Source organism: Bactrocera oleae, chromosome 2 (genome assembly GCF_042242935.1).
Source record: "Bactrocera oleae isolate idBacOlea1 chromosome 2, idBacOlea1, whole genome shotgun sequence".
Classification (NCBI taxonomy): domain Eukaryota; kingdom Metazoa; phylum Arthropoda; class Insecta; order Diptera; family Tephritidae; genus Bactrocera; species Bactrocera oleae.
The window spans coordinates 42,780,346-42,799,954 of NC_091536.1; the positions used below are offsets into that span (position 1 = coordinate 42,780,346).

The 19,609-nt window shown below is 38.3% G+C and overlaps 1 protein-coding gene across 1 annotated transcript; it reads right to left on the reverse strand.

Annotated features, from left to right (window-relative positions):
* Positions 1–4,650: 4,650 nt before the first annotated feature.
* danr (distal antenna-related) lies at positions 4,651–6,291 on the reverse strand. The gene has a single exon (XM_014245780.3). It carries the CDS (start codon positions 5,940–5,942, stop codon positions 4,689–4,691), a length of 1,254 nt encoding a protein of 417 aa, XP_014101255.2. The 5' UTR covers positions 5,943–6,291; the 3' UTR covers positions 4,651–4,688.
* Positions 6,292–19,609: the final 13,318 nt, after the last annotated feature.

Sequence of the window (19,609 nt, forward strand, 5' to 3'; positions counted from 1 at the left end):
TGATGAGCTTGATTGCAAGGTGCTCAACAGCAAGAACCCGTTCAAGTGTCCCATTTGGCGAAACACTTCGGCAAAGTTTGATAGGCTGAAGGACCACCTGCAGTTCATTTCGCATATCCAGGTTCCTAACACTACAAATGTTCAATGCTTATCAGGGTTTATCATAACCCTGACAGCAATGATGAATTTATCCAAAGATATCTTTGATAATTACAAAGATGTGAAATTTATATTGTTAGGAAAATTAAATCAAGACGCGCTAGAAAACTTTTTTTATAAAATTAGGGCTAGTCAGGGGGTAAATACTCATCCATCGGCCTATGATATTCAATTCATAGTCGCTCGTCTTATCTCAATGCAAATATTGAGACGCAGATTTAATAATAAAGGCTCAAACTGCGAAGACTATGAAGACCTGAATCTTGATTGGAATATCAGCGAGGAAGATCATAACTCCCTCGATGATTCCGAGCAACATGCCGTTGATATAGTTGACATTCCCGATGAGCACTTTGCAGAAACCGAAGAAAATACTGCGGAGCTTCAAGTTCAGCGGTATTACACTGGATACTCGATATACCAAAAACTTCTCTGCAAGTCCAGATGCGATAACTGTGCAAAAGAGCTGTTGAAGACTCAAGGAGATTTAAATAAGCACTCCGAGTCTTTAATACGCTTTAAGAACTATAAAGATTGCACCGATCTGCGACTAATAAATCCGACTGACAGAGTTTTCGAAATTTGTCGGATACAGATGAAGTGGTATAAAGAGCTATTCGGAAAATATGCGCACTACTATGGAGTTCGAGAGCTCATCGAGGATGCCATAGATGATAGCACTAAAAACGTTTATCCAGAATGGTTTTTAGAAGCTGGCGAATGCTTGGTCCACCGACAACAACTGTTAGAGTCCTTAGTAACAGTGTTGTTGTATAAAAATGCGAAATGGCTGGCTGAAGAAAAGAGGCAAGATAATGTGCAACGCCGAAAAATACGTAAACAAAAAAAATTAAATATATAAGAAATAGGGATTATGGTGCACTTATTTTAATCTAAAATTCTATTGATTGAAGGCAATAGGTATTAGGTGTGTTTTTTTGTGTAAGTGATGTATCATATACATACATATTTAATACAAATTTATTAATATTTTATACATTTTTCTTCCACATTTAGATGTTCTTCTATTTTCAGCTCTTCTTTGTATATTTTCAGGTGTAAATAAGTTTAATTTAGAAGGTTTAAGTAGTTAAAAATGTATTTAAATTATATGTAGAGATTAATTATAATTAGTTTTAGTTGTAGTGTAGTTTTTCTAGTTTTATTGCACATGAGCCTAGTTTCATAAAACAGGTGAATTATTGATTAAATCTGTGTAAATAGAAAAAATCGTGTGAGAATTTGTGGTTGAAGAGGAGGCAAATTCGCAAATCGTGTGCAATTAAAAATATTTTTTTGTTTTATCGTTACAATATAAATAACAAAATTACTTATATGCATTTTTTTTTTTTTTTTTTTCAGTGTTTTCTGTTTTTGCATTTCAGATTTTTATTTAGATTAATATAATTAAAAAATACCTATAAGTATAATTTATTATTATTTTAATTAAATAATAAATTAATTAATAAAATATAAATAAATAAAAATTAATTTATTTGCATTTAATTCGTTAAATATTTGAGGTTTTGATAATACATAGGTAAGTATAAAATTTTTTGATTTGACCACCAGTTAGTGTTCACTTCGTTTGTACAAAGCAGCTTAAAATAGAATTGATGAATTGCCACGGTCTGTTTGTATGCACTATGACTTGTATACATACAAACAATTCAATATGCCATATACTTGTATTCATAATTACAAGAAGAAAAAATTCATTCATGCATATGCATATCTACATACATGAAAACGTGAATATGTCAAGGTCTGTTTGTATGTACACACGTCATATGCTCTTCTATCTACGCATTCAAATAACACCAACAACAAATTCATTCATAAGAACGCGCATATTCTACAAGTTGCCCAAAAGCTGCTTCTTCATGGTGATACTAAAAATCAGAAGTTGAAGAATTTTCTGATGTTTACTCCAGAAGAGAAAAATGGCAACTTGGGTCATTGCCGATTTAATATTTTTGTTTTTTAATTTTCATATATTATACTACATATGGTTTTAAATTATAAAATTTAAGTAAAATTGCCATTTATATGAAATCCTTTATTACTTCTATATATTCAAGGCAAACTACACATATTGCTTGTATATGTTTACTTATTATCATTCTTTAATAGTTTGTCGATTTAGCCCATTTTATCTACAAACGACGTTATGAAAATGCAGACCAATCGTTAATCGTAGCATTTCAAAAGAGCATAAGTCAATTTTCAACAGCAAAGCCCTGCAAAAAGGACAAACGAGACAACATAGCCGATCGACATTGTCGAAAAATTGTCGATTGAAACAAATTTTGCCAACTCCGCCACGATGCGCAAAATTCGGTGTCAATATGTATGCGAGCTCGTATGCATGTATGTGAATATGTATGATTGTCGACAAAGTCGTCTTTTCGTTTTTTTCAACAACATAATGTCCGCGCGAACTCGCCGTTATTTTCTTGGCTTGCCACCATGCACAGAGGCGTGTCAAGTGAGGATTCATAATATATTAATATGTTGCTTAATTTGTATTGAAAAGTACTATTGCATTAATGATTTATTTTCGTAATATAATTAATATATACATAAAAATATAAATACCAATAAATTCATACCTATAATCGTTTTTCGTTTAAATTCGGTAAATAAAATATATATCTGATATAATTATGTGGCAGTGCGCCCCTGACCCCTTCTTGCTTGTGATCGTTCAACTTGCTTCTCGCAAAAAGCAAAAAGTTTAGACAAAAGTCATTGCTTGTGCGGGGCAAGAAGAAGCAAGCATCAGCGTACGTGTACTTATGAATGTATGTGTGATTATCACATTTGTGTAAATACGCATAATAAGGAAATATTCAATAAACCTAAACATATGAACATATTCTCCTGATGTATTTTAATTATATCAGGAAGTTAAATATGCTATTAAAGTAATTGAATTATGATATGCTTAGATTCCAATTAATAAAATAAAAAAATTAAATTAAATTTTAATTTTATGTATTTTACGATTCGAACGTATATGCTCGTATTTGGAATGAGCTTAACTCCTTCGCGCTTACGACCTAAGCCACCACAAAGGTGGAAACGCGGCCGCTTAGCCACAGTTTTATTATTATCATTTGTTTAATAAGTATATTGCTTACGCAACCCATATACAAAAGTTGGAAAAATTGCATATCAAAGGTTATTTTATTATGAATTCTGGGGTTTTTGCCAGTAATCCTACTTTTTGATTCAAAAGGCTTTTCACAATTTTAATTTTCGTCATATCATTGAAATTGAAAACTCAAATCTAAATAGGTATGCTCACTGATTATTCATTCGTTGTGTCTATTTATAGCCTTTTCTCCGTTTCGCACACAGCGTGGTGTATTTTTCTTTTTCGAAGTTATATTTTTCGATGTTCCCTCATGTGGAATTACAAATTAGTACTCAAAAAGTTTTCATTTAACATTTGCTCCTTCTCTATTCTTCAACATTCTCTGGTAAAACACAACTTTCCAAAAAACGCTCTCTTTTCCTACGACGCACTGTGGCATTTCATTTGGGTCCAATGAAATTAAATTTGGATTAATCGGAAAAAATAACATTTCCATAGTCTGTGCAGTTCAAGTTTTTTGTGATTTTGCCCACTCAAGCCGCTGTTTCTCCATTCGGGTAATGAGAAGTGGCTTTTTGGCGGGACGTCGCGTTCGTAATCTAAGATTATTCAAGACATTTTGCATAGAATATGTAGTTATTTTTACCCCAGCAGTTTCGTAAAATATGAAATTGATTGTTCCAACATGTTGCAAGCGATCAGTAATGTACATCCGTTTAATTTGTCGTTCATGACAAAGTTTTACTTTTTTCAGCCCTTTTTTGATTTAAAGAATCAAAATTCGTATAACTTTAGTTAATATTACTCACACTCCAATCTCTTATGTCCATTTCACGAAATATTTGACGTTTGGACAATTTATTTTTCAATAAAGCTACTTGTATGATTTCTGCTTTCTTCTCTATTGACCACACCATGTTCAACTTGGCTTTACAACTGACTCAAAAGAAAATACCGCAAGTACTGAAATAAACTAACGGTTTCAGAAATAACGGTAAACTAATGTAGTCACATAAAAATCAAGTCAAATAAGAAAAATAGCGCATTTTGAGCAAATAGTGACAATTTAAAAAAGGAATTTTAGAAAATTTTAAACTGCGTGGGTTTTTTCTTCTCTGAGTGTAGAAGCCACCAAAATAAATTGGCCAAGCCAAAATGTATGTATGTCGGAGGTTGAGCGCAACACAACAACACAAACACACGTCCGCGATGTTATTTGCAAAGCAGCATCGAAACACGCAACAAGAAAACTACGACAATCTAGATAATTTTAAAATATTTTATCAGTTTGTCTTTAATAGAAAAATCTCTTTATTAAACCATAAACAGCACATTTTGGAGCGGAAACAAAAAATAAGGAACATAGTTATAGTAATATAAATTCTGTGAAGTTCTTTGTAAAATTAATTTTTTTTATTTATATATTAAATTAAGGAAATTCCTTCTGTTTACGATCTGACAGACATTGTGAAAAAGAACCGGATCTGTGAGACTGAGTTTTGATGGGCGTAGAAGTTTTTGAAACTGTTGAACGTATGGAAAGATCTTCAGGTTCACTTTCATAGTAGCTCTGAATGTTGGGCATTTTTGTTTCGAAAGTGTACTCTGTCAAATCTGTTTTAGAATATGTAAAATTTTGGTTATTACCACCTTCTTGCACATAACCTGGCGTAGGCTGAAGTGTAGCAGCAGTGACCGCTAAAGTCAAGAAATTCAAACTTGCACTGAAAACTTTGTACCACTGAAGTAATCTCGAATCATTGTTGCACTGGTTATTAATATTATTGTGATCGACGATTTTATTATCGTTATTTATGTATTCTCTATTATTAATACTTAATATATTGTAATCGTTCCCTTCCGTATTGTGACTACTTGTTTTAATAGTTTCGTTGGTCCACTTGTTGTATGTAATTGCATCATTTCCTTCATTAAAAGGATCGGTAAGAACGGATTTGTCAATATTTTTATTTATAGGATGTGTATGTTTTAGTTTGCTACGTTCAGAACTGGAACTAACTACACTATATTTCGCTAAGAGGGAACTGGTTTGCAACATCGGCACAAAATTGGAATTTAAATTGTAGGGACCAAACTGATATTCCTTGCAATTCGTTGCGGCACTAATAGATGATAAAGTCTTTTCCAATGAACACAAGCCAGATGAAGTTTTATTGCCTTTTGTCACTAAATTATGCTTCATTATTTCGTTCGAATCTGGCAAAGTCCTTTTTTTTAGAAACTCACTTAAGGTTTCTTCTAGTAACGCGTTGCCATAGTTGCTGTTATCGTTGATATCAAAGAGGAAATTATTCAAATTGGACATTTCACTGAGTTCGATCATGTTCTCAAAGCTAATGGTCGAGGTAAAAGGATTCCTTCCATCTAATTTATTTTTTTTCGCAGTTGGTTGAAAATTTTCTAGTTTGTAAATCGGAAATGGCTCAATTTTATTTTTTTCATTCATCTGGCGACACATGAAACGAAGTTTATGCTCATTTTTACACCAGCCTCGAAGTGTTGATTCTGGCACTCCAATGTCCCTCGAAACAGAAGCTTTGGTCTCCCCTTGATGAATGCGTTGAATAGCCCGAACTTTGTCATTAGGTGTTAGATTGCGTAATGGCCGCTTGCCACGTGTACTCTTGCGAACATTCAATTGTTGATACGCAGGTAGATCCATAGTCGCCTTGAAGTTGCGCTTTGATAATTTTTGAAATAAAACGATCAAGAAATTATATTAATTCATTATTTGGAAAGAACGCATAATTTGTTACAAACACGACCTTTAATATTATCTAAAGATAAGGTTCTATATCAACTGTTTGCAAGAGTATCTGAACTATTTAAGCAGAAATACACACGTATTAAAAATCGAAAACAAAAAATCTATGTGTTTGCGCGCTTAGAATTTTTCCAAAAGTGACAAACAATGCTTTTATTTCGATGATAATAATTTGACATTTACGAAAAAATTCCATCGTTTTTTCACTTCAAGATTTCGCGTAAAAAGTACAGTGTTATTGTAATACCACATAGTTAAACGAATATATATTTGTAATTTGTTTCATTACTGTTACTATGTTAACTAGTCGACAACAAAAGAGAAGAGTATATTATTAAGTACAATAAATATATTATAAAACAAGTAAGGAAGGGCTAAGTTCGGGTGTAACCGAACATTTCTTACTCTTGCAAATAGCAAAGAATAAAGGCGGAGGGGTCAGGTTTCGGCAAAACTTTATATTATATCAAACTGAGAAAAGTATCGCCGTGAATTTTTTCATGTAAGGAAGGGGCATACGCTGTTATTAGAAAAATATTATTTCTCAATTTCATTAAGATTTCTTACATATTGGTTCGAAAATATTTATGTCAGGTATTGAATATGGGGGCTAAGAGAAGCGAAATACCTTGAGGGCACTATTTGTGCATAATTTTATTATGATAGCTTTATTGATGTTTGATTTGTATACTGTAAAGTGAATGAATCAGACGGAATTTAAAAGTTTGTTATATGGGAATCAGTCGTGGTTGTCATCTCATTTCCCATGCGATTTCCCATGTAGACACTACAATATAGGAATGTTTGGGTAACTTCACACACCTACCTTGGTTGAAATCGGTCAAGTAGTTCCTGAGATATAGGATTTCACCTAAAGAAAAGGGAACGGACGAAGTAATCCTCTCAACGAAGGAGCTTAAGGATTTGGCTACCAATCTAAACCTACTGAAGACTGACATCGAGGAGCAAACAGGTGAAGGAAACTGACATCGATCATCAATATAGCCAAGATCAACGTACACCTTACTATTGCTGCCTCCGCGGTAATAACAAACCGAATAGCCTCGGATGATTTGGGCATATTTCTTTCGTAGGAGCCATGGATCTACAAAGGTCCGATAAGAGGGACAAAAAACAAATCTACAACAGTCAAATTGGATCTCACCTGTGAGAACCTTGCATTATATTAAAGAAAGTTATAGAATATATAAGTATGTATCTCAAATTTTTTAAGCAGATACCTAGTGCTCATACAAGTGACCACTCTGAAGGACGGAAGGAATACCGAAATCATGTTAGCATCCGCTTACTTTCCTGGAGACATAAACACAATACCACCTCCAGAAGTGGAGCAGCTGATAAAATACTTCCAGAAGGAACGTCTTCCCTTAGTAATTGGCTGCAATGTAAATGCGCATATCATAACATAGCGCAGCACCAACAACAATGCCAGAGGGGATTCCCTATTACAATACTTTTTAAGTAACGACCTATACGTTTACAATGTGGGATCCACACTCATATTCAAAACTTGAACTAGGAAGGATGTAATGGACATGACAATAGATGCTTTCCTCTGAACCTTCAATGTCAAATCACAGAATAATAGAATTCCGTTTAGGGCTATCAAGAGACATGAATGAAGCCATAAAAAAATCCTTGGAAAACCGACTGGGCAAAATACAAAAAGTTATTAGACATAAATCTAAACAGAAATATACCAGCAAACAAAGCAAAAACTTTTCCAAGAACTAGAGCAGAAGGTAGACGACCTAAATAATAGTCTAATTGAAGTATTCAACGCTAGTTGCAAACTCTCACAGCCAAAGAAAACGAAAGGCGCTCCATGGTGGAACATACAACTATTTAAGAAAATGAAAGAAGTCAGGAAATACTTTAATAAGCCGAAAAGAAACGGTAACTGAGAGGAAACTAAATCCAAGTTGAGCAGCTACAATAAAGAAATAAGAGAAGCCAGTCGACTAAACTTCAGGAGCTTCTGGGAAAGCATTTCACCGATACCAGAAGCAGCTAGATTACATACGGCACTAGCAAAAGATACAAAAGAAAGTAAAATGGTATTAAAGCAAAGAGACAACGAATATACAAGGTATGAAAGAACAATAATTCTGCTCAAGACAGATTTTCCAGGATCCACAACAAGTATCCTAAATAATCACAATGAGGATCCAGTCCCAACAACCGATACATGGTCGCTAGGTAAGAAGATATTTAGCTACAGATCGGTATATTGGGCAATAAACTCCTTTCGGAAATACAAATCATCAGGAATAGATAAATATGGCCAAAACCCTTACAGAATGGTGAACCATAACTACAATAATATCAATGCTGGTGCACATCATGAGAGAAAGCATGGTTTTAGCATGCATTAATACGGCATAGAGAATAATCCTAGTCAAGTTCATTACCTAAATCAGGCAAAAAGGACTATACTCTATACCTCTAGGCTAATAAGCTTAACATTCTTCAACCTAAAGGCTATGGAGAAGATTGTTGACAATCACATAAGAACAACCGCCCTAAGAGAAATATTTCATGCATATAGAGAAGGCAACTAATACAGCGTTACTCCAACTTTCAGACATTTTAAGATATGCTATAGATAACAAAGAGGTAGCACTATGCGTTTTCCTAGATACGGAAGGAGCATTTAACAGCCTTATACCTCATGCCTAAAGATAGGTTAGCGGAAACGGCAACGGACAATGAAACCATTCAAATAAGAACCACAAGAGCATGCCCTCAAGAGGAAGTACTATCCCCATTCGGGTAGAAGACGCTCTACTAGACAGTCTGACAAAGAACGGCATAAGATGATAAGGCTATGCAGATGACATCGTACAAAAAGCAGTAGAGAAATTTTAAAACACAGTGTGTGACATTATACATATAAAGAGCGCTCACACTAACAAAGAAATGGTGGTCGGTCTGCTATAGTGCGATTTACTAGGAGACATAAAATACACATGAAAGATATGCGAATAAATAATATAATAATAGAACCCATTCTCGAAACGAAATACCTAGGGGTATCTTTCGACTCCAGAGTAACATGGAAAAGGCACATGGAGCAGGCGAGCAGTAAAGCGACAAGGTCACTGGTAGTATGTCGAATAATAGCTGGAAAGACATGGGGTTGCACTCCGTGGATAATACATTGGATGTATACTATAATAGTAAAACCGGTAATCACATAAGAAGAAATTGCCTGGTCAGAAAGAGTAGAACTAAACACAGCCAGAAAGCAACCAGTGAAACTCCAAAGACTGACGTGCGCTTGTATAACAGGCTGCATGAAAACATGCCCCACAGTGGCACTAGAAGCCCTACTTGACCTCACATACCTCCACAAAGTTATAGAGCTTTCGCAAAAGAAAATCCTATTAACAATAATGAATAAGGTGCAGGAAAATGAAAGATCTCAGACGCGGGGATTACGGGCCCAAGAACAAACAAGACAATCCCATTGGTAAATGCCCCAGCTTCTTCCAAGCAGAAGTATTCGTCATAACCTCGTGCGGGGTCAAGAAAACAGGAGGAAAAAGACACTCACAACAACTGATAGACAGCTACTTCACCAGAAGCTTTAAACATATTATCTCATTTATCAAAATCAATTTAAGAATAATAACAGGATTTTTTACAGGACACTGCAGACTGCACATATTATTGGAATGCGATACGGTGACCAGAAGAAGGCTTGCGCATTTAGGATGTACGCTGCCGAAGCAACATCATATTAAAACCATCAACTCCTCAAGCATCCTTTAGTTTATAAGAGCTTTGGGGCCAGATGAAACAATATGAAAAGAGTTATAGGGTACAATAGATTATTTTCCCGTTTGAGATCGAATCCAAATTGCAAACATTTTATATGAATATGTAGTGTTTTATAAAATTCTGAATTAATTAACTTGACTCAACTAATTGGTAGTTGTGTTTTATGTGGATGTACTTTTCTATACATTCATTCAAAGTATGTTAGTTTTTCTGATATAATTTTAATTTAATTCATAGTAATTCCTAAAATTACTAGTTGAAATAAGAAACACCGATACAAGGTATATGTATTAGGGTGGATCGAAAAAAATTTTTTTTTTTTGCTTAGCCCGGGGGTAAAACCTGTAGATTTTAAAAAAAGAAAAAATTTTGGACAAAAAAATTTTTTTTAACATCTAGACGCGCTCTCAGTTTTAAAGTAAATTTTCGAGTTAAAGTTTTTATTTCGTAAAAAATTTTTGATAAGTGTTCTAGAAGTTGCGGAGAGTCCTCTTTCTGACCAATTAAAAGTTATCAAAAATTCTTGTCCAAAAAAATGTTTTCTCGAAATTTACTTTAAAAATGAGTGCGCCGCCTCTAGATGTTCAAAAAAAAATGTTTAGACCAAAAAAAATTTTTTTTTTATTATCTACAGATTTTTCCCCAGGCTAAGTAAAACAAAAATCGTTTCACTCTAATATGTATTTATAATATACAACAACGTAATATATAAAACTCTCATGTCATGGTGTTTGTAGCGTATCTCCTCTGAAACGCCTAGACCGATTTTGATGAAATTTGGTGTGATTATCGTGTGGAATCGGATAACATCTATTCTACATTTTATACTCCTTAATGTGAAGGGTGTCCTAATTATTATATTTTTATTTTCAAGACAAAACATTTGGATTTCATTTATTCATGATTCAGCATTAAAAAATGCATACATTTCTAATTTTTCATCCCCTGATTTCACATTTTCATACTCTTGCAACATGTTGCTACTGAGTATGATAGTTTTGTCCACCTAACGCCGCATCTTCACAGGAAATGAACCTTGCTAACCACCATTGTCATAGAGCTTTCCAATGTTCTTTTGTGGACACTTGGTACCATGAAATATTCATTCTCGAAATGGCGTCGAGTAGGTCTGTTCAAGCTGAGTAGTATAGAAATGCCGGTCCTAGATCACTTTGGTGCAAAAATGCATGCACCATTTTCGTACTTTTCCTTGCACCAGTTTGGTGCAAAGGGAAAAAAGCGCAAAACCGCAAAACTGTCGCAGCGCTACCGTGTGTTTTTTTTTTTTTTTTTTTTTTTTTTTTTTTTTACGAGGAGGAAGCATCGAAAGCCTGAACCCCACGTCAGTGTGGAACTTTAATCCAACTAAACCTCCTACCGTCATGTACCTTTCCCCCCGGTACCACCGTCAAGTATTCCGTCGGGAGGATGGTTGAGTTGAGTGCTCATACGTTTGTAGTAGTCTCAATGCATTCAGTAACAAGTTGCATTTACTTGGCCCCACCTCTGTTGGTATTAAACCCGCCCCGTGCAATGTTTGTCGCCAAACCCTTCCCTTATGCTTTTTTTACTTTTGTTTTAGGGCGTTTGTTTGGTCCGCGCCCTAAAACAACCACTAGGTCCGTTAAGTTTTGGAGTTCTCTTCTCCGCTGCTGCTCTCGAGCTCTTTGGGTTTTCATGATTTTGGCGGCTATTTCGCACACCGCATCCCACTAAGCTTTTGATTACACCATTTGGTCTACTAAGTTTTCGGGGGTTGGGTCTTTACCGAATGCACTCTTGAGGAATCGTCTCTCTTGCTCGTATTGCGGACAATGGAACAACGTATGTTCTACATTCTCAATTGTCTCGCCACCGCATTTATCGCATATATCATCATTTTCGTGTTGAAAGCGTTTCAAATATGCTTTGAAACAGCCATGCCCTGTCAGGATTTGAGTTAAATAAAAGTCTACCTCGCCGTGTGGTCTTTTTAGCCATGGGTCAATGTTGGGAATCAGTCGGAAAGTCCAACGTCCTTTTTGACTGACTTCCCATCGTCTTTGCCAACTCTCCACCGTCTCCGCTCGGGCATTTCCTTTTACGGTTCTGGGTGGTAAGTCCGTAACAGGCTTTTTGGTCTCTTTGGCTAAGAGATCTAATGGGTGTAAGCCCGCAATTACAAGGGCAGCATCTTCTGACACTGTACGGAAAGCTGAGCATACTCTGAGTGCGCAAATGGTATAAATGGAAAAAAGGCCACGTCGGTAAGATTTTGTTTCGAGTGCTTTTCTCCAAACCTCGGCGCCATATAGAGTGACGGACTTCAGAACTCCAGCCAGGAGTCTTCTCCTATTTTGCTTCGGTCCAAGGGTATTGAGCATCATTCGGGTTAAGGCTCTACATGTTTTTGAAGCTTTTTCGCAGGTGTAGGCTAAATGCTCTTTAAAGGAAAGTCTTGTACAAGAACAATTCCTAAGTATTTCAACGCTGGTTGTGTAGTTATACACGCACCTTTTATTCTGAATGTAGCAGTCTCTCGGGTTTTTCTGCCAGTAATAAGCACTGCTTCCGTTTTGCTCTCTGCTAGGGTAAGTCCATTAGTTTCAAGCCAATCATTAATTAAAGATATTGCTGCACTGGTTATTGCAACAATATCTTCTGGTTATTGCAACAATATCTTCTATGTGCTTAGCTGTCACCACAACAGCAATGTCATCTGCAAATCCTATGGTGTGAACATTTTTGGGTACCTTTAGTCGCAGTACTCCGTCGTACATGATGTTCCAGAGTAACGGTCCGAGTACAGATCCTTGTGGTACACCACCGGTGACTTTATATTCCTTATAGCTTGTGTCGTAGCTCAGAGTTCTTTCATTAAAGTAGCTTACGATTATGTTGTAAAGGTATGGAGGCACGGAGAAACTTTTTAGGGCAGTTAATATGCTATACCAAGATGCTGAGTTAAAAGCATTTTTAACGTCGAGTGTTACGACCATGCAATATTGTATTGTGCCGCCTTTCCATCGTTTTCCACTAATTGTTTTTTCGGCCAGTGTCTTTACTAGGGTCACCGCGTCGATGGTGGATCTTGCTTTTCTGAATCCAGGCAATAGGCGTCGGTATACAATTCGCTCAAGGATTTTTCCAGCGGAGTCCAACATGCAGAGTGGCTGGAAATGGGACGGGTCTGTCAAAGGCTTGTTTGGTTTTGGCAGTAATATTAGATGCTGCTTTTTCCATAGCTTAGGGAAGCAACCTTCCTTAATGCATGTGTCATACATAATTCGGAAGGGGTCTGTGTTCTTAGATATCGCTGTTTTCAGCGCTAAATTAGGTATTCCGTCTGGGCCCGGGGCTTTAGATGGGTTTAACCGGTCACATGCTTCTCAGACCTCTTCGTTCGTAACAGACGGTATATCTGGGGCTACTTCTATAATCGCTTGATGAAGTTGGGAATGCAGTGGTCGGGTTGGGAAAAGTACCGATACTATTCTTTCCAGCATTGGGGGGGAGGTCGGCATTTGCCCACGAGAAGGGAGTTTTGCCATTACCACCTTATATGCTAGCCCCCAAGCATTATCTTCAACGTCGTCGCAGAGTTTCAGAAAGCATTCTCGTTTGCTTTTCTTAATGGACTGCTTTAATAGCTTCCTCTTGTCCTTGAAAAGTCTTTGGAGGGGTATATGGTCAGGGGTGTCACGTGACCTTTGATATGAACGTCTTGCCTGCTGGCATGCTTTTCGCAGTTTGTCAATTGTGTCATTCCACCAATATACTGGAGGGTGATGATTGCGTCGTGTATGTTTGGACATTGATGCGTCACATGCTTTTTTAAGATGGGTCATAATTATGGAGGCGGAACTATTTGCCGAAAGCGGGTTCTCTTGTAGCACAGTGGGCCTAAAGGTCTCTTCAAAGAGGTCAGGGTCGAACGTTTTAGTTCTCCAGGAACATCTCACTAGGGTCGGTACATTCTGCCGTATGTGTGCGACATTTATTTCAAATATAATGGCATAGTGATCGCTAAATGCGTCACATGCTTTTTTAAGATGGGTCATAATTATGGAGGCGGAACTATTTGCCGAAAGCGGGTTCTCTTGTAGCACAGTGGGCCTAAAGGTCTCTTCAAAGAGGTCAGGGTCGAAAGTTTTAGTTCTCCAGGAACATCTCACTAGGGTCGGTACATTCTGCCGTATGTGTGCGACATTTATTTCAAATATAATGGCATAGTGATCGCTAAAGGTATAATGATCACTTATTTGCCATTTAGATCTACGGACAAGATTTGATTTGACGAAAGTCAGATCTATCACCGACTGCCGCCCATCTTTGTTGAATGTGGGTTGGTTGGTGTTTAAGAGCACAAGGTCAAGGGAAGCAAATGCTTCTAGTAAGGCTTTACCCCTACTATTAGTTCTTTTGCATCCCCATTCAATAGCCCAGGCATTAAAGTCGCCGGCTATTACTAGATTAGTTTTACTTCTGGCATCAGTCACTAGACAGTCGATGATGTTCTTAAATTCTTCGTCATTGATACTGGGAGGCAAATAGCAACTATAGATATTAACATCACTAATTGTTGCTAGAACAAAGCCATTTGAAGGGTAAGTGTTTTCCAGCTGTGGAGAGTTAGGGTTGCATTTCCATATCGCCGCTTTATTCCTCGAATCGCACGTCCAGTTGGCATCTTCAACGATTTTATAGGGTTCACTGAGTAAGGCCACATCGATCTGCTTCTCAAGCACTGACTGTTTTAATAGGTCATGTGCTGCTTGACAGTGGTTTACGTTAAGTTGTAAACACCTCATATTAATTTTTGAGTTTGAGCCGCTTTCTTGTATACCGGGCATCTGACGCTCCCAGTAAAGTGATCAGTTTCACTGGAGCCAGCTTTCAAGCAAAGCATGCATTTTGGCTTCTTGGCATAGTCCGTAGCCTGGTGTTCACCCTCACCACATCTTCGACATAGTTTAGACCTGTCCTCGTTTTCGCAGCTTTTCGCTATGTGGCCATAATCGAAGCATCTGTAGCACCGTTGTGGCTGCCTATATTCTCTGATACGGCATATTACCCACCCTACTATTAATTTCTTGGATTGAAGCAGTTTCCTGGCATTCTCAACTGGGAGTTTAATAAGCGCTGTTTGGGTATCTCTGTAGGACTTTCTTAGGCTCTTTATAGCTGAAATCGTCAGATCGTTGTTACCCAACTCTCTCTGTAGAGCATAAAGTACTTCTTCCTTGGTTGTAATTTCATCCAAGTCTTTACACTCTATAAGTGTCTCCTGGGTCAGAACTTTTATATTTTCTTGGTCACCAAGGCATTTCCTCATTGTTTCCTGCGAGTCGGCTGACATTGCTGAACCACTTAGTTGCAGCAGCATTTCACCGCCTTGTGTTTTACGAATTCGGGTAACTTTCTTTTCGAATTCGCTGAGAGTAGAATCGGACTTAATTTTCCTAAGAATTTCGGCATAAGTAAGATTTCCATTCTTAGAAATTAATATCGCCTGGGGTTTTGTTTTTGGGGGTTTTGCGGTTTGCGGTTTAGCTTTTCTAGCTACAATATTCCACGGCAGTGATTTTGGACTTTGAGGGTCATTTGGGTTATTACCTTTATTTTGTTGGGTTTCCTTAGGTCTCTTTGATGGTGGGTTTACAGCGCCTTCAAAAGTGTGAGGTATAGCGCGGTCATTTGTTGTTATTGATCGCTTAGCTTGACCAATCAAATTTGTATTTGCGCGAGTTTTTGGCGAGTTTGTGCATGTTCGCTTAATTTGTTGCTGCGTGTGCTCATCTTCTATTGGTTCATCAGTGTGCATAGTGCGGCCTCTTTTCGGCTGAATGATTGAGTGGGTGGTTGACTCTTTGAATTCAGCTAGTGCTTGTTTTTGTAGCTGCGATATCCTATCAATGATATTTTTCATATTCTGGTTCACATGTCTTTGTTTTTGGCCATGTGTGAGAGCAATTAGTTCATCTATGAGCACTCCCAACGCAGTGAGCACGTTCTCTCCTTCGCTCATGTTTATGATGGGGTCAGTTTTAGTGTCGCTTTGTGTTGATGGCAGATTGACTACGATCAAGTTATCAGCTGTTCGCGTTGGTTTATTGGAAGGGGTCATATCAAGCGCAGTTGGCGTTGCAGTGTTGACCGATTGTACGCCGGGCGTTATCACCCGTCGCTCGGGTGATCGGGCAGTTTTGCTGCTCCGTGTAAATGGACTAATTCCAGCTATTTCACTTTTCTCCTTGGTGTCTGCTATGGGATTTACTGTTTTTGCTTTAGTTGACATTTTTTAGCCACATAAACAGAAATCCTCTAGCGCTGGTGTTGAGCAGAGATTCCTCAGGATCAGGCCTCAGGAATTTCTCTCAATGTGGATTGTGGGTTTCAAGAGGGTGTGAAAAGAATTAAAAAAGGGAGACGGCAATATGAGCAGCTGAGAGAGCGCTCTTTGCGTATTCCCTTTTGTGCGGACCTTTGCCCGACAATAAATAAATATTTTAAAATAGAAATAGCACTTACCGCTTGTACGACTTTTCTGTCGATTCAATTTAGTGCCGGTTTGCTAGTTGCGTTTGCAGTCTGTTTTTTCGCGCACTTGCGGACTTTAAACACTTTTGTAAACTTTGTTTATGTTCCATAGGTTGGGACACTCACAAAACACGTCCGTACTTGTGCACTTCAACTAACATATCGTGTGTATGTAGGTATATATACTTGTATGTCCGCTACCGTTTTTTTTTTTTTTTTTTTTTTTTTTTTTTTTTTTTTTTTGTATCCGAAGGGGGAATCTTCTGAAAGATACTGCCACAAGTGACAGCATGCACGATTCATACCGTGCGCTAAGTGCACCTCTTTCGGGACCACGCCCGGTCCATATTTTTTTTTAATATGCCGAACTCGCGCAGCGGTACGCCTACGTGCTAAACCCTTAACTTCGTCAGCTTTGTATGTACCTTGCGGGACTACCGTAAAGTATTTCTTCGCAAGGTTAGCTTAGCCTATGGGCTCTTCCATCTCAGTGTACTTATACTCTATCTATTGCTCTTATTTCTCTCTTTCGCAGCCGTTCTGCTCGTCTCAGCTCTATTAGAACTTTTGCGGCCAGGTCTTTTACGGCGAGCCACACCTGCTCAGACCGCAGCATATGTGGTACTAAGTTATCCGGTGATACGGGTTCTGCTATCTGTTGTTCTAGCAATGTCCTTTCCACATTATATCGCGGGCAATAGAAGAAAATGTGTAGAGCATTCTCATTACTATTACCACAAAAGGAACACGTCACTCCATTATCATGGCCATACTTGTACAGGTACTCTCTAAAGCAGCCATGGCCAGTTAATAATTGCGTCATATAAAAGTCCGTTTGTCCGTGCTTTCTTTCCACCCAGGTTTTAACATTTTTGATAAGCCGGTGTGTCCACCGCCCTTTGGTTGTTTCGTCCCAGCGGTTTTGCCACTCGTTTAAGCTCTTTTGTCTTTCTTCTTTTTGTTCCTCTATTGTCAATGACCTGCCGAGTATTTTGCTGGTATCGTATATTCGTTTGAGCTCAAGTGCCATTATATCTGGTGGCATTATACCGGATATAATGCTAACAGCTTCTTGCGATACTGTGCGGAATGCACTGGCTACTCTGATGGCGCTTAGTCTGAACATTGAAATCACCATTTTGGCATATATTTTATGGGTCAGTGCTTGTGCCCATACAGGTGCCGCATACAACATAACTGATTGGCTGGCTTTTGCTAAAAGTAACCTTCTCGCTTGATTTGGTCCACCTATGTTAGCCATAATTCGCGCTAGTGCCGAAATCACTCGGGCAGCTTTTTCGCAGGTTTTTTCAATATGCATCTTGTAGTTGAGTCTCGCATCGATTATGACACCCAGGTACTTTAGAGATGGCTGGGTTCTAATTTCATGCCCGTCAATGTTCAGAGTAATGGTCTCTAGTTTTTTTCTGCTCGAGATCAGGACTGTTTCTGTCTTCTGCCCCGCTAGCTGAAGTTTTGACGCGTCGAGCCAGTTTTTAATTTTCTGAGACGTAGCTACACAAACGCTTTGGATTTGGTGCAGCTCTTTTGCTACTATTGCCACAGCAATGTCATCCGCATATCCAATTATTTTCGCTTCTTTTGGTAGAGGGAGACGCAATATTCCATCGTATAAAATATTCCATAACATTGGGCCCAAAACAGAGCCTTGTGGAACTCCACCAGTTACTGCATAACTTTTCCCCCCCTCCTCAGTGTCGTATAACAACAGCCTGTCGGACAAGTAACATCTTATAATCCGCAATAAATATACCGGAATATTGAGGCTCGTATTATGTGTGGCCAGTATGCTGAATTAAACGCATTTTTCACGTCGAAAGTGATGATTGCGCAGTATTCTTTTGTGCCATGCATCCACCTAGTACCTTCAATTGCTTTATCTGCTATTCCGGTCAGCTTCTTGATTGCGTCGATAGTCGAGCGCTTCCTGCGAAACCCGTATTGGTTGCTAGATAAGCCATCTTCAACTTCTTCCAGGTGTGCTTCAAGACGTTCACAGATCAACCGCTCCAGAATTTTCCCTATTGTGTCTATCATGCACAGTGGTCGATATGCACTAGGATCCCCAACTGTTTTGTTTGGCTTCTGTAATAAGACCAAACGTTGTTTTTTCCATATTTTTGGGAAACTACCATCGGTTAAGCACTTCGTATATAGCTGGGTGAAGCATTTTAGGTTTTGCTTTAGTGCAATCTTCAGAGCACGATTTGGGATGCCATCCAGCCCCGGTGCTTTAGCATTGCCGAAACGTGTAGCAGCATTTATAACCTCCATATCGGTAACTACTGGTATAGCTATGCGTTCTGATTCCTCGGGGAGAAACCGCTCTTCTTCTCGCGTGGGCTGTGTTGGAAAGAGTGTTTCCACAACACTTTTCAGAAGGGCTGGGCAGGTTGGCGCTTTTCCTTTAGGACCTCGAACTTTAGACATGACCAGCTTGTACGCACCGCCCCAGGGATTTTCATCGAGTTTGTTACAAAGCTCTTTGAAACACACAGCTTTTTTTTTAATAGCTTTTTTCAGTTGCTTGCGTTTGGCCTTGAAGTTTTCACGTAAACCATCTTGACCTGCCGTGCCTGTACTTCTCTGGTACTGTCGCCTCGCTTTATTACAATCAGCTCGCAATTGTTGGATATCATTATTCCACCAGTATGCTGGCTTTCGTTTGGGGTGTTGTTTCCTTCGAATCATGGCGGCGTCACAGGCTCTCCAAATATGTTGAACAAGCAACTTAGCCTGTTGGTTGGTGTCTTCTGATTCGGGTATGTCTTCACTCAATACGAGTTTGAATAAATCCTCATCGATTGTGTTTTCCTTCCACCCTTAAGCTTGTACCTATTTTTCACGCGCACCTCTTCTTTGTCTTAAGGAGCAGTTGCTTACATCTATTATAATTGCGAAATGGTCACTGTGCGTGTACGTGTCACACACCTGCCACTCTGCCGTTCGTGCCAGAGATTTACTTGCAAACGTTATGTCGATAATGGAACCACGACCATTTTTTTCGAATGTGTTCCTAAAGCCTGTGTTTAACAGGACAATATCAAGTAGCCCGAAGGCTTTCAGTAACGCATGTCCTCGCTGGTTTGTGCTTCTGCTTCCCCATTCTAAGGCCCATGCATTGAAGTCTCCTGCTATTATGTTTGGTTTGGTTGCGTGGGCATCCCCAACCAACTCATCGAGAACCTTTTCGAAGACCGACTGCGGAAGGCTTGGTGGCA